General features: G+C 38.8%; 1 protein-coding gene across 6 annotated transcripts in view; it reads left to right on the top strand.

Annotated features, from left to right (window-relative positions):
- Positions 1-14,184, top strand: part of SPATA6 (spermatogenesis associated 6) — a 110,470-nt gene extending 96,286 nt beyond the window's left edge. For all 6 annotated transcript variants that reach the window (XM_066376231.1, XM_066376229.1, XM_066376230.1 and 3 more), the window contains exon 13: positions 13,938-14,184. In XM_066376231.1, the coding sequence (XP_066232328.1) occupies positions 13,938-14,175 (238 nt within the window). In that variant the 3' untranslated portion in view covers positions 14,176-14,184. The remainder of the gene's footprint in view (positions 1-13,937) is intronic.
- Positions 14,185-16,017: the final 1,833 nt, after the last annotated feature.

The raw sequence follows: 16,017 nt of genomic DNA, 5'->3' as shown, positions 1-16,017 counted from the left end.
TCAGTGGCAAACCCCAGCTTTCTGGGCAAGGTTAGGTCATAGGTGGCTGGAGCAGGGCTGGAAGAGACTGAACCTTCCCTTAGAGGAGCGAGGGGGAAGCCTACCTTTCAGTGTCCCTGTTTCCTCACAGCAGAGGCATGTAAGCCTGGCAGGCTTTAGCTCAATGACCCTCCTTTCCACTATGAAGCAGGACCCAGATGGCATCCTATGAGACCCCTTTGGGGCATTGGAGCCTTTAAGGGTGTATCCTAAAAGCTGGTAGTTCCCCTGATCTCTATTGGGCTTTTTCTGCCTCTAGGTATCTTAAAAGCCATGCTCAGAAGATCTTGCTGAGGGGTTTGAGGATCCCCATCCACCTATATAAATCTTTTCCATATATCTGGAGCTATTTGGAAAAAGACAAACAGTGTTATTAGCTGGATCTAATAAAGAAGGTAGTAGTTTGCAGGCGAAAAAGATTTGGTGTCTCCTGTTCATCAGCATTCCAAAGAAATGTAATTTTTTTTTTTTTAAGTAAAAAACATGATATGGTAGACCCATAGGAGTTCCAGGATATGACTACCGCCTCTTGAATTTTTTTTTTTTAAATTGACCTTAAAATGTTTGCTGTGGCCCTGGCCGGTTGGCTCAACGGTAGAGCGTCGGCCTAGCGTGCGGAGGACCTGGGTTCGATTCCCGGCCAGGGCACACAGGAGAAGCGCCCATTTGCTTCTCCACCCCTCCGCCGCGCTTTCCTCTCTGTCTCTCTCTTCCCCTCCCGCAGCCAAGGCTCCATTGGAGCAAAGATGGCCCGGGCGCTGGGGATGGCTCCTTGGCCTCTGCCCCAGGCGCTAGAGTGGCTCTGGTCGCAATATGGCGACGCCCAGGATGGGCAGAGCATCGCCCCCTGGTGGGCAGAGCGCCGCCCCATGGTGGGCGTGCCGGGTGGATCCCGGTCGGGCGCATGCGGGAGTCTGTCTGACTGTCTCTCCCTGTTTCCAGCTTCAGAAAAATGAAAAAAAAAAAAAAAAAATGTTTGCTGAGTTCACTTTAATAATACCTTAACTTTAAAGATTGTAAGCATGACAAAATACAGTAAATGCTTTTGCTCCATATGCAGGAGCATTTTCAGTTTAGCCAGTTTAGGAAATCCAATAATAGAACAATGCATACAGACAATGAGCTATAGCATGCTTAGCAGCCTCTCCTGTTCTGACAGAGAGGAATAGATCCGGAATATGTATCCACTGTAACGTGGACATAGGACTGTTTGCCAAATTAAGGTATATGAGTACATCCATCTGCCAAAGTAGTCCTGGTAGGGGTCCTTGAGGGTTAACTCCAAATGAAGGGGCAGATTGTAGTATAGGACCCCTTGGGCAGGATTTCCCAATCTGCCCTGCTGCTTCCCGAGATAGTTGAAACTGTTTACACCAGGCTGCAGCGTTCTGATGATGAATAGTATGAGACTGACTTGCTCGGTCTGTCATGGTTGCTCCATATAATTTTCTTTTGGGTAGCTTGATCAACAAGGGCATTCCTAGGCCCTGGCCGGTTGGCTCAGTGGTAGAGCATTGGCCTGGTGTGCAGGATTCCTGGGTTCGATTCCCAGTCAGAGCACACAGAAGAAGCGCCATCTATTGTACTTCTCCACCCCTCCCCCTCTCCTTCCTCTCTGTCTCTCTCTTCCCCTCCCACAGCCAAGGCTCCACCGGAGCAAAGCCACCCCAGGCACTAAGGATGGCCCCATGGCCTCTGCCTCAGGTGCTAGAATGGCTCTGGTTGCAACAGAGCAACACCCCAGATGGGCAGAGCATTCCCCCCTGGTAGGCATGCCAGGTGGATCCCGGTCAGGCACATGCGGGAGTCTGTCTGACTGCCTCCCCATTTCCATCTTCAGAAAAATACAAAAAATAAGTAAATAAAGAAAAAATACAACAACAAAAAAAAAAGAGAGAGAGAGAGAGAGAGAAAAGGGAATTCCCTTGTGCTAAAGCTACAGGGAGCATGGAGTAAGCTTGAGTATGTCCTATGAAACATGGAGCTCTATGTTGACATATAAGTCTTTGAATAAGGAGGAACTGCTGAAATAGTTCATCAGCATTTGTCCCTAAGACAGCCGTCTTTATATTGGAAACACCATAAGTAAATATTTGCTGTCTGTCTATAGATTAAAGGGGGAATATGGCAAATGCTGAAAAGCCATGATCTTTGTGCCCCTCCCCTCCCCCAACTCCCTCCCTCTCCTCCCCCCACCCTATAACGCCAACACTGTTGTCCATGTCTCTGAGTCTCATGTTTATGTCCCACCTATGTATAGAATCATATAGTTCTTAGTTTTTTCTGAATTACTTCTTTCGCTCAGTATAGTGTTATCAAGGCCCATCCATGTTGTTGTAAAAGATCCTATGTCATCATTTCTTATGGCTGAGTAGTATTCCATAGTATATATATACCAAAGCTTTCTAATCCACTCGTCCACTGATGGACACTTGGGCTGTTTCCAAATCTTTGCTATTGTGAACAATGCTGCCATAAACATGGGGGTGCATTTCTTCTTTTCAAACAGTGCTATGGTGTTCTTGGGATATATTCCTAACAGTGGTATAGCTGGGTCAAAAGGCAGTTCGATTTTTAATTTCTTGAGGAATCTCCATACTGTTTTCCACAGTGGCTGCACCAGTCTGCATTCCCACCAGCAGTGCGGGAGGGTTCCCTTTCCTCCACATCCTCGCCAGCACTTATTCTGTGTTATTTTATTGATGAGCGCCATTCTGACTGGTGTGAGGTGATATCTCATTGTGGTTTTAATTTGCATTTCTCTAATCATTAATGATGTTGAACATTTTTTCATATGCCTTATTGACCATGTGTGTGTCCTCTTTGGAGAAGTGTCTATTCATTTCTTTTGCCCATTTTTGGATTGGATTGTTTGTCTTCCTGGTATTAAGTTTTACAAGTTCTTTATAAATTTTGGTTATTAACCCCTTATCAGACGCATTGTCAAATATATTCTTTCATTGTGTAGTTTGTCTTTTTATTCTGTTCTTATTGTCTTTAGCTGTGCAGAAGCTTTTTAGTTTGATAAAGTCCCATTTGTTTATCCTGTCTTTTATTTCACTTGCCTGTGGAGACAAATCAGCAAATATATTGCTGCGAGAGATGTCAGAGAGCTTACTGCCTATGTTTTCTTCTAAGATGCTTATCGTTTCCCGGCTTATCTTTAAGTCTTTTATCTATTTTGAGTTTATTTTTGTGAACAGTGTGAGTTGGTGGTCTAGTTTCATTTTTTTGCAGGTAGCTGTCCAATTTTGCCAACACCATTTTTTGAATAGGCCGTCTTTACTCCATTGTACTTCCTTACCTCCTTTGTCAAATCAGTTGTCCATAGAGCTGTGGGTTTATTTCTGGGTTCTCTGTTCTGTTCCATTGATCTATGTGCCTGTTCTTATGCCAGTACCATGCTGTTTTGAGTACAATGGCCTTATAATATAACTTGATATCTGGAGGTGTGATACCTCCCGCTTTATTCTTCCTTTTCAAGATTGCTGAGGCTATTCGTGTTCTCTTTTGGTTCCATATAAATTTTTGGAATATGTGTTCTATATCTTTGAAGTAAGTCATTGGTATTTTAATCGATATTGCATTGAATTTATAAATTGCTTTGGGTAATATAGACATTTTAATGATGTTTATTCTTCCTAACTATGAGCACAGTATATGCCTCCACTTATTCATATCTTCCCTGATTTCTTTTATCAATGTTTTATAATTTTCCGAGTACAAGTCTTTAATCTCCTTGGTTAGATTTATTCCTAGGTACTTTATTTTTTTTGGTTGCAATGGTAAAGGGGATTGATTCCTTGATTTCTCTTTCTGACAGTTCATTATTAGTGTATAAAAATGCCTCTGATTTCTGAGTATTGATTTTATATCCTGCCACCTTGCTGAATTCATTTATCAGGTCTAGTAGTTTTTTGACTGAGGCTTTAGGGTTTTCTATATACAATATCATATCATCTGCAAATAATGATAGTTTTACTTCTTCTTTTCCAATTTGGATGCCTTTTATTTCTTTTTCTTGTCTGATTGCTGTGGCTAGGACTTCCAGAACTATGTTGAATAAGAGTGGTGAAAGGGGGCACCCCTGCCTTGTTCCTGATATTAAGGGGATTGCTTTTAATTTTTGCCCATTGAGTATGATGTTGGCTGTGGGTTTGTCATAGATGGCCTTTATCATGTTGAGGTATGTTCCCTGTATTCCCACTTTGCTGAGAGTTTTGATCATGAATGGGTGCTGGACTTTATCAAATGCTTTTTCTGCATCTATTGAAATTATCATGTGGTTTTTCTCCTTTCTTTTGTTTATGTGATGAATCACATTGATTGATTTGCAAATATTGTACCAGCCTTGCCTCCCAGAATAAATCCCACTTGATCATGGTGTATGATTTTTTTCATATATTGCTGGATCCGGTTTGCTAATATTTTGTTGAGGATTTTTGCATCTAAGTTCATCAGGGATATTGACCTATAATTTTCTTTTTCTGTGTTGTCTTTGCCTGGTTTTGGAATCAGAATTATGCTCGCCTCATAAAAGGAGTTTGGAAGTCTTCCTTCCTCTTGAATTTTTTGAAATAGCTTGAGAAGGATAGGAGTTGGTTCTTCTTTGAATATTTGGTAGAATTCACTTGTGAAGCCATCAGGCCCCGGACTTTTCTTTTTTGGGAGTTTTTTGATAGCTGTTTCAATCTCATTTGTTGTAATTGGTCTGTTTAGGTTTTCTGATTTTTCCAGATTGATTTTTGGAAGATTATATGATTCAATGAATTTGTCCATTTCATCTAGGTTGTCTAGTTTTTTGGCGTACAGTTCTTCATAGTATTTTCTTACAATATTTTGTATTTCTGTTGTGTCAGTTGTTATTTCTCCACTCTCGTTTCTAATTTTATTTATTTGAGTCCTCTCTCTTTTTTCTTGGTGAGTCTCGTTAAAGGTTCATTGATCTTGTTTACCTTTTCAAAGAACCAGCTCCTGGTTTCATTAATCCTCTGTATTGTTTCTTTAGCCTCTATGTCATTTATTTCTGCTCTGATCTTATTATTTCCTTCCTTCTACTAGCTCTGGGCTTTACTTGCTGTTCTTTTTCTAGTTCTTTTAGATGCAGGATTAATTGTTTATTTGAGCTTTTTCTAGCTTCTTGAGGTATGCCTGTAATGCTATAAACTTCCCTCTCAGGACTGCTTTTGCTGTGTCTCATAAATTTTGAGTTGATGTATGCTCATTATCGTTTCTTTCTAGGAATTTTTTAATTTCTTCTTTGATTTCAATGTTAACCCATTCATTATTTAATAACATGCTATTTAGTTTCCAAGTGTTTGAATGTTTTTCAATTTTTCTATTGTGGTTGATTTCTAGTTTAATGCCATTGTGATCAGAGAAAGTGCTCAATATGATTTCAATCTTCTTAAATTTGTTGAGACCGCTTTTGTGCCCTAACTCGTGGTCTATTCTAGAGAATGTACCATGAGCGCTTGAAAAGAATGTATATTCTGCTGTTTTAGGGTGAAAGGTTCTGAAGATATCTATTAAATCAAGTTGATCTAATATGTCCTTTAAGTCTGCTGTTTCTTTGTTAATTTTCTTTCTTGAGGATCTATCTAATGATGTTAATGGGGTATTGAAATCCCCTACTATTATAGTATTGCTGTTAATCTCGCCTTTTAAGTCCATCAAAGTCTGCTTTATATATTTAGGTGCTCCTATATTAGGTGCATAGATATTTATAATGGTTATATCTTCCTTTTGGATTGCTCCCTTTATCATTATGTAGTGACCTTCTTTATCTCTAACTATGGTCTTTGTTTTAAAGTCCACTTTTTCTGATATAAGTATTGCTACCCCAGCTTTTTTTTTCATTTCCATTTGCGTGAAATATTTTTTTCCATCCTTTTATCTTCCGTCTATGTGCATCTTTTAATTTAAGGTGTGTCTCTTGTAGACAGCATATGTATGGGTCCTGTTTTCTTATCCACGCAGCTACCCTATGTCTCTTGATCGGATCATTTAATCCATTTACATTTAAGGTTATTACTGATATGTAATTTTTTATTGCCATTTTTTTCTTTAAAACTGTATTCCTCTTTTGCTATATTCTTTTTTTCCTTTGATCTGTTTACAACAGGTCCCTTAGCATTTCTTGCAGCCTTGGTTTGGTTGCAATGAATTCCTTGAGTTGTTTTTTTTTTTTTTTTGTCTGTAAAGCTTTTTATTTCTCCTTCAATTTTAAATGATAGCCTTGCTGGATAAAGTAGTCTTGGTTGTAGGTTCTTGTTCTGCATTACTTTGAATATTTCTTGCCATTCCCTTCTGGCCTTAAGTGTTTCTGTTGAGAAGTCAGAAGTCATCCTTATGGGGGCTCCTTTGTAGGTGATAGTCTTTTTTTCTCTTGCAGCTTTTAATATTTTCTCTTTATCATTTAGCTTTGGTATTTTAATTATGATGTGTCTTGGTGTTGGTTTCTTTCGGTTTCTCCTTAATGGAGTTCTCCGTGCTTCCTGAATATGTGAAATATTTTCCTGCCTTAATTGGGGGAAGTTTTCCGCTATGATATGTTTGAACAAAGTCTCTATCCCTTGTTCTTTCTCTTCTTCTTCAGGAACCCCTATGATGCGGATGTTATTTCTCTTCATGTTGTCACAGAGCTTTCTTAGAGTTTCCTCAGAATTTTTGAGTCTCTTTTCTTTTTTCTGCTCTGCTTCCGTGCCTTTATTTGTCGTGTCCTCTAACTCGCTGATTCGATTCTCTGCTTCATCCATCCTGCTTTTAATTCCTTCCATTGTATTCTTTATTTCACATATTGTATTTGTCATTTCTGACTGATTCTTTTTTATTATTTCAATGTCCTTTTTTATATTTGTTATCTCTTTATTTAGGTTTTCGTAAACCTAAATAAATTTAGGTAAATTTCGTAAATTTAGGCCATCTATGGTTGTTCTAATATCTTTGAGCATCCTAACAATTGTTATTTTAAACTCTGCATCTGGTAATTTGGTTATATCTGATTCACTTAGGTCCTTTTCTTGGGATTTCTCTTGGTTTATTTGTGTTGTATTTCTCTGCCTCCTCATTTTCTCTTCACGGGAGTGGCTGTGATCATGCGCTCGGGTGCACAAGCATTGGTGGCCTTGGCCTTTGCCCCGCCCCCGTGTGTGATGTTATGCTCGGTCCTGAGGGCACTGGCGAGCACCTTTGCTCAGCTGCGGGTCTCTGCCTGTTTCCGGGCTTTCACCCTGCCCTTGCAGGAGGAGCCTGCTCGAGGAAAGGCTGCTATCCTTGGCTCTACCGCCTGGCAGGACTGCGTGCCCAAGCTCAGCTCAGTAGCGGAACTTCGCCTCTTCTGGGCTTTTGGCTCCACCCCCATGGGAGGAGCCAGCTACCAAGTCAGACCTCAAGCCTGGGTTGCACGGGCGGGGCAAGGCTGTGCTCCTGTGCCCTTGCTCAGGGGCTGGTTCCACCCTTTCCGGGGTTCCCGCCCTTCTCCCGCAGGCTGGATTACAGGCTGCCGGCAGCTGAGCTTGACCGCTTTTGCACGCCCCCTTGTCCCCAGCCGGGCCAGATTGAGCTCACACCTGTGCCCAGTGATGGCCTGCTGGCTTCTGTCCCTGCCAGCAGAACCGCACTTTTATCTCCCACTGCCACCCGCCCACCAGCGAGCCCTCAGCCGCGTGAGTGGGAGCTTTGCAGTGTGGACCCTAAGACTCACTACTATAGACCCAAAAGCTCCCTCCTTCTATGCGACTCTACTCTGAATGCCGCGGGGGAGCTTGTTTGGCTGCTTTCCTGCTTCCTTTTGCTGGTATTGCTGTTTCCGGGGGAAATATTCACTTCAGCTTTGGGGAATGACTCGTCCCAGGGGTTAGGGTGGCTATCTCCCAAAATGTTTCTCCCTGTGCCTCCTAGATTACACTCTCTTCCTGTCACTCTGGTCCTCTCCTCTCTCCCCATCCCCAGGAGCCCTGGGTGAGTGGTTGTGAGAGAGATGTTCTGCGCGGTTTCTTTAAGAAAGATCCTGGGTCTGAGAAATCAGACTCTTTCTCACAAACAGTATCCTGACTTGTTTCCAGCTAAATACTGTCCTTACGCCTCTTCTGGGCTCTGGGGCTGCAGGCTGGGCCTTTGTTCCTGGGGCTTAGGACCCTTCCCCCTCTGCTAAACTCACTTCCCACCTCGCGGAGTCTCTCCCTGCTGCCGTTCACTCCAGGGAGCTGGGCAGCCCTCTCCGCTTTTCTGCTTTTCCTACCAGTCTTGGTGTGGCTTCTTCAGTGTTCCTTGGTTGAAGAGTCCTCTTAGTTTAGTCCAAAGTTGGTTTTTCCAGATGATAGTTCTTAAAATTAGTTTGTAATCCACTTTGGTTCTGGGAGGAAGATGTTGGTACGTCCGCCTACTCCAGCACCATCTTGTCTCTCAGTAAGGAGTTATTAAGTGACCTTTTACTTACAGTACTTTGGGATTTGGGAGCTAGATTGGGGAAAGAATCTATTTCCCATGCAGACTTCCTTTTGAGTTTCATGTTGCCTCTCTTTTACAAAATTTCAGACATTTGCCATGGTAGCTTTAACAATTCCCAGGACCTTGGGATGTTCTTTCTTTCTTTTAGTTAGTACCTTCTATGTAGATCTCAAATTTCTTCAGTTCTTCTGACTTCACTACCCTACTTGAGCATTAGTCCTAATTAAAAACCAGGCATGAGAGCCCTGGCCGGTTGGCTCAGCGGTAGAGCGTCGGCCTAGCATGCGGAGGACCCAGGTTCGATTCCCGGCCAGGGCACATAGGAGAAGCGCCCATTTGCTTCTCCACCCCTCCGCTGCGCTTTCCTCTCTGTCTCTCTCTTCCCCTCCCGCAGCCAAGGCTCCATTGGAGCAAAGATGGCCTGGGCGCTGGGGATGGCTCTGTGGCCTCTGCCTCAGGCGCTAGAGTGGCTCTGGTCACAACATGGCGATGCCCAGGATGGGCAGAGCATCGCCCCCTGGTGGGCAGAGCGTCACCCCTGGTGGGCGTGCCGGGTGGATCCCAGTCGGGTGCATGTGGGAGTCTGTCTGACTGTCTCTCCCTGTTTCCAGCTTCAGAAAAATGAAAAAAAAAACAAAACAAAAAACCAGGCATGAGGTGATGCTTCTTATAGGTGGGAGTTGGCCACAAAAAGAGAGAAGTAAGGATAAAAATATTTTGAAATTCCATGTTCTGAATATGACTGGCCTTTTATGACTGTTGCCCAAAATTTTAGCTGTGTTTTTTTTATGGAGTCAGTTATTAATATAAACTGTTTTCTATTTGTTTATGCATATTTTTCAGGTTTTTAACAGTAGAAATATGCTCAGTATAAATTCTTTAATTATGAAATTATTTATAACAATCTCAACTGAGCAATTTAAATTTTGGCTATATATTTTTAAACAGCACAGGATTGAGTATAGTTTTTATCTCTTCCCCATTGGTCACTATCTGATTAATATGATGAATTTTCTGAGGTGTAATAAATAGCCAAAAAGCTATCTTTAGTATTAACAAATGGAAAAAAAACATTTAAATAATATAGACTGAAATTCTCTTGAATAACTAAAAATAAACCTTCATTTTTAAGTGAGAAAATGTTCCTTAATTCTAATTTGAATTAATTGGATCTTGTGCAATTAAACATCAAAAGTCCTTTTTAATTAAATATTTAAGATTTAGGTTTTTTTTTTTTTAAAAAGGAGCTTTGTTTAAAGGATATATTTATATTCAGGAAATATGGGTTGCTTCATATTTATGTGATTTATCAAAGTGTAAAATCAGTTGTCTGGAAAAGTTTGTGAGGATTAGAAAAGGGAAGTGTTATGTTCATCTTACTTTTTAAATGTATATTACTCTTTATTTAATACAACAAACACATAACACATGTGTAAAAGGCCCTGTCACAAAGGAAAGCCAGGAAACATCTATACTAAATAAAATTAGGCTCCTACTTTAAAACAGGGTTTTGCTAGCTACATCAGGAATTTGAGCAAGGCTATTATAAAAAAATAATAACAGAAAAGAAAAAAATTCCTTGCACTATAGAAGTACACCCATGAGTTACTTTCATCTTTAAAAACAAAAATATGACTTGGTAATTAGACTGGCTTACTTAATACTGATGTGTGGCATCTGAATGGTATTAGGACAGGGCCGGTGTTCAACTTGTAGCTCCTTAAAGAATACTAATAGACAAACAGAATTGTTTTTATGATTTTGTGGCATTCTCATAAACAATTATGGTCTAAACTAGATATTATTAGGTAGGTAGACTGCTGGCTAGATAATGACATAGAAAAAAATATCAGCAGCAACCCAAATTAGTTTTGGAAGCCATAATAAGCAGTATTTCATGATATTATGCTCAACCTTGTAGGTGCTTGAATGATAACTGCTTTTAGAAATGAAATATTTGTTCATTATTTTATTTATTTATAAAACTACTGTGAAATATTCTGGCTATACTCCATATTATGTTCATTTTATGGCTAGTAGTTTTTTTGTTTCTTTTTTTAATTGGAACTATGGGTGGGATTTCAAAATAGATTAATAAAACAAATGGGATGTTCTCTTGGACATGAGAATGATACTGAGTTTAACTTGCGTTAGTGAAACCAGAGGGATGACTCAAAATACCAGTTTAAAATAACTGATATTTTATCCTCTTTACTTATACACTAAAAATAAAATTTGAGGTTAAGGAGACTTTCTTGTAATCTTTTAATTTTTATTGAATTTATTGGGGTGACTGATTAATAAAATTATGTAAGTTTCATGTGTCCAATTCTATAATACATCATCTGTATATTGTATATCTTAATTCAGTTTCCCATCATAGTAGAAATTCCTTCTGTATCCTCCCATTATAAGCTCTTTACTGCCTTCAGAATAAAATTCTCTGTGTGACCCTTAACAGTTAGATCGTACTTTATTCTTACCTCTGATGCTATATCTGGTGTTTTATGACATTCCAGACTGTTTCGTGTCTTGGTTCTATCAATATTACAATAAGATACCTGGAATAACCCATCTTATTTATCTTGCAAATACCTACTCATTCTTCTGGACTAAGTTCTAGTTATTCCCTTACATTATCTTTTATGACTTCTCCTTTATTCTTCTCTTTTCTCTCATATATATAATTTCAATTAGAAATATGTATTTCACAATGATAATTATTTCATTATATGTCTGTCTTGCCTTCTTTTATTAACTATGATCCCTTAAAGACACAGATGTTTTACTTATCTTTCTTTTTTGACTGTATATTAAGGTCTCTGAATTGTACTCAATCTTAAAAAAAAAAGTTCAAATGTTAAAGTTGGGACCTTTTTAAACAATGACCAATTGTATTGTTGAAATTCTAAGGCATCAGTTAGGTAAACTCATTTTATGATTGTGTTATTTAGTGACATCTCTAGATAAGGAATTAACAATGGAATTAATAATGAAAGATGTTAGACCTTATTTGTTGTCAGTGGCTCATTTCTATACATTCTTACTTAGGGAAGGGAAAGCAATGACCTATAAGGAAGTATAAATAACCAGTCTTCAGTAAATTAATTTGAGTAGACTTCTGTTAATGTTTATTGTATATAGTTCCTACTAATTAATAAAAAAAAGATAAATAACATGCAATTTAATCCCTAAGTTTTTAAAAAGTTTTCCTGTAGAAAACTAAGCCTCTAGTTCAGTGCTGTCTACAGTGTACTTGGTACTTGTTAGAAATTCGAGTTCTTGGACCCCTCAAACATATTCAACTTGTAGTTCTGTAGTTGAGGCTGAAAAATCTGAGTTGCAGGAAGCCCTCCAGATGACTCAAATGTATATATTAAAGTTTAAGAACTACTGCTACAATTTATCAGTCAACTTCGATATCTTTAATGACATTTTATTTTATCTTTATTTTTGTATGGTATCTAATGATACAAATACAAATAAAAATGAATGACTACTTAAGATATAGAACATACCCCATACCCTTGCCCCTAAGCAATTGCATCTTTCTCTTTCCATAGAAATAACAGCTATTGTAACTTTTCATCATTTCTTTATTTGCTATACCACACACATACCTATCTTTAGTCAGTAAGTTATTTAATTTTTCTTGTTTTAAACTTTATATAAGCAATTATAATTGTATATTGTTTAAAGTTTGCCTTTGCCCCTCAATTGTTTTATTTTTTTGTTTTATCTATGTTTATAGTTACATATTATTAATTGCCCCTGTAAATAGTTATTCAGGCTGCTTCTAGCTCTTAGTTCTGTTACAAAGAGTGTTATTATGAACATGTTTGTACATGGGACACATGTGCAAGAATTTTGCTGGGGTATCAAGCAGTTGAATTACTGGGTTGAAGTTGCATATTTAAGCTTACTGAGTCATGCTGAACTGTTTTCCAAAGTGAGTGTATAAATGTTTTCACTATATCATCATTGATAGTGTCAAACTCTAGAAATGATAGCACAGTTAGTTACTCCATGCCTTTCTTAGTGGTCACTTTTATGGTGCAGTTAGATTGACTTCAGGTCAAATAGCAAATACATCAATAAACAACTGCAAGAGTTTCTGTTTCACAGTTGACAATAGGGGACTGGTGAGTTAGGGAAGAGATTGTGGAAAGTGACATTCCAAGAAATGAAGAAAAGATTTATTGCATTTAATGGCAGGACATTTAGCTTTATATGGCACAGACTTCTCTAACAGGCCTGAGAGCTTTTATCTATAACAGGTACTTAATTTATGGAAGTAGGTCAGTTGCTGGCTTGAGCCGGGAGTCGCTGGTCTGATACCTAGCTGAGGCACAGACAAGCAGCAATCCGTGCACAGCTAAATGGAACAATGAATTGGTGCTTCTTTCTGTCTCTCTCTCTTCCTCTCTCTCTCTCAAAAAAAAATAAGTAAATAAAAATTTAAAAATAAAATAAACTTGGTCTTTGAAAAAGTCAACATTTTATTTCTAGGAAATGATGTCATAAGCCCAGTGCTTAATGTTTATGATAGTAAAATTACAACTTTGGTGTGTTTTTAAAAAGTACTATCAAGCCTTCAGAAAGAGTTGCCTTTTCTTCCCTATTCCCATGTCAACTATTTTGTGGCTTCCTATCTATTCTCTCTCTCTTTTCTTGCTCAGAATAACAGTGGATCCCTACCACTTCAAATATACTCTTCTGGGTTTTTTTTTTCTGTTTTCCAAAAGTGGTTCATATTCAGTCACTCTCTGCTCTTCCTGGAGGATAATAGCAGCATGCCAGAGTAGAAAGGGCATTAGAGCCTCACAGGCACTTGGAAGCTGAGTAGTCTGAGGAAGTCACTTGATTTCACTGAGTCCTAGTTTCCACAGTTACTGACTTCGAGGGTTGTATGATTTTTTTTTTGATAAACTTATATAAATACAGGTAAAATACCTAGTAATTCAATGTCTCCTAATTCATAACTTCTGTGTGCAAGGTAAGAACTGTACTATGCATCTTACATATACTCTTTGTTTTTTAAAACAATACTGCAGAAATACAGTAAAGGAAGCTGAGACTCAATTGCCTAAGGCCCCCAGCCTGAAAAGGACCGTCTGCCATTCAGCCAGGTCTGCCTGACTGGAGAGGCGAGGCACTCTCATCAGTGGCCGTGCCCACCACCTGTGCTCTTCCTTCACCACATCTCACCTGCCTCTGTCCTCTGAATCCCTTTGTACTCTGTCTCTCACAGTTCCCATTTTCTTGTTTTTTCATTGTTTTATACACATAGAGTCACTCTTTGAAGGTGCAGGCCTTATTGTCTTTTATTTCTCATAGTCCATACAGAGTATACCCACCTATGAAGCACTCCACAAATATTTGATTTATATAGTACTGCCTCTCCTCTAGTTTCACCATTGTGTAATCTCGTGTATCCTTTTTTATAGCTCATTTCAGCGGCCACGTGGCACTCTCCATTTGGATGATGGTGAATACTGGTCCAACAGGGCAGCCTCTTATAAAGGAAAATCCCACCGTTCCACCTTTGAGAACAGCATGGACAAGATTTATAGGAACTTATACAAAAAGGCCTGTAACTCTGTTTCTCATACACAGGAAAGCTCTGAGACCATCCATGATAAACTGTATGAGTGTCCGTGTCAGCTTCTCAATGAAAACGTTTGATGTGATCAATATCTGTATTCCTTTTTTTTTTTTTATAACAGGTGGCTCTAATTGAGTCCAGTAGTTAGACTTGAATAGGTTAATTACTTTAAGTGGTAAATGATCATATCCCAGTATTTTTTGTCACAGAAAAGAGTGCTTTATTCTCAAAGTCAAAGTTCTGCAGCACAATCACAATGTCTAAAGTGATGATGAGGCGGCTATTCTGTCACATGTATCTCCTATCAGCATCTGCCTTATGTTCTGCCTTAATCACCTTGTAATTTTATTTCTATATGCTTAACTGGTTTTCTTGTCTGAGTAAGATTTAATTAATATTAACTTACTTTTTTTGGTAATGAGCAAAAAGATAAACTGTATAGAAATGAATTTCCCAAGAGTTGAAAGCCTAACTGGTATTTTCTGCTGCTTCCTCCTGAGAAAAGGATATTGACATTTCTTAGCTCATAAGAAATCACTTTCTGTGTAAAGTTTACATCATCATGCACTCCCTCTACTCCAGAAGAACTTTCTAAGTTACTCGAAGTGCGTAACAGTTATCTAGAATAGCAGAGGCCACGGGTGACCCAGAATGTGAATAGCTTACTTTTAAACATAGATTTCTTTGCCTGGTTTTCTTCCAGGGCCATATATTTTGGTGCAAACAGATCAGAAAACAGCCTCAAAAAAAAACCCAAAAACAAAAAAAATCACGGTATATTGTAATTTAATCTATTTAGAGTTTTCATAAGTACCAGTGGTCCAAGAAAGTTGTATCCTTACTTTAAAGGACACTTAGAACCAGAAAGAGAGTAAAATATTATAGCAGAACTTTTTGTTGTAGGCACTGGAAAGTCTGTTGGTTGAAATAATTAGCTACTGTGACCATTTGAAGAAATCAGTTACCTCACATTTACCAGAGTAGAGGGAAAGCAGAGAATAGGAGATAAGTACACTTGGCTTACAAGCTTGGAGTTGATACCAAAATAATGTTTTCTTATTAATTCCATCTTTGATTAATCCTAGAGCTATGATTTTTAAAGGAAGAAAAAATTGGCTTGAACTTTATTTAAATTGAAATTAACTTGTAAAAGTGGGTGACTTATTATTGTATTAGGAGAAAATATTATAATACTTGCAGTCTAATGGGATTCTTTAACTTGACATTAAGAATGGTTTTTTAAAAACTTTTGATTGAATTTATTGGGGTGACCGGTAAATAAAGAAATAAAGGTCTCGGGTACACAATTCTACAATACATCACCTCTGTGTTACATTGTGTGTTCACCACCCATGTTTTAGTGTGACAGCCTGTGATATATCAGAAAATGCACCAGAGGTAGGAGCCAGGAGTCCTAGGTTTAGTCCCATCTCTGCCATTTTCTAGCTAAGTTTTTAAAATTCTCTGGTCCTTAGTCTTCATCAGCTATCAAACGGAGAGAATGGAACAGATCAGCATTTCCTGAATTACATTCTGTGAACCACTGTTTTAGAAGATGGTTGTAGAAGTGTGAATGCAAGTATTTAATTATTCATATGAGTTTAGGAAAATCTGTACGCTATATTTACCTTCCTCCCAGCTCCCAGAGAGTGAAAGAGGACACTGGTAATGCTGAAATAGCAGCTGCCACCTGGGACCGTCCTGTTGAAACTAGGGCGTAGGCTCATCGTGGTCATAGTGAACACTAGCAGGTTAGAGGCTCTGAGAAATCCTGGCATCAACTTGTTTTGCTCTAGCATCTAGTTAAAGAGTCTGGCACTAGTGGTGCTCACTACAGCTTTATTGAAGTGACCCAGAATTTTCTAAACAGAATTAAGTGTGTAACGGTATCTGTTGTTATGGCCATCTTTCCACAAGCATTC

Source organism: Saccopteryx leptura, chromosome 3 (genome assembly GCF_036850995.1).
Source record: "Saccopteryx leptura isolate mSacLep1 chromosome 3, mSacLep1_pri_phased_curated, whole genome shotgun sequence".
In the NCBI taxonomy this organism is placed as follows: Eukaryota; Metazoa; Chordata; class Mammalia; order Chiroptera; family Emballonuridae; genus Saccopteryx; species Saccopteryx leptura.
This window is presented reverse-complemented; position numbering and strand designations above follow the sequence as displayed.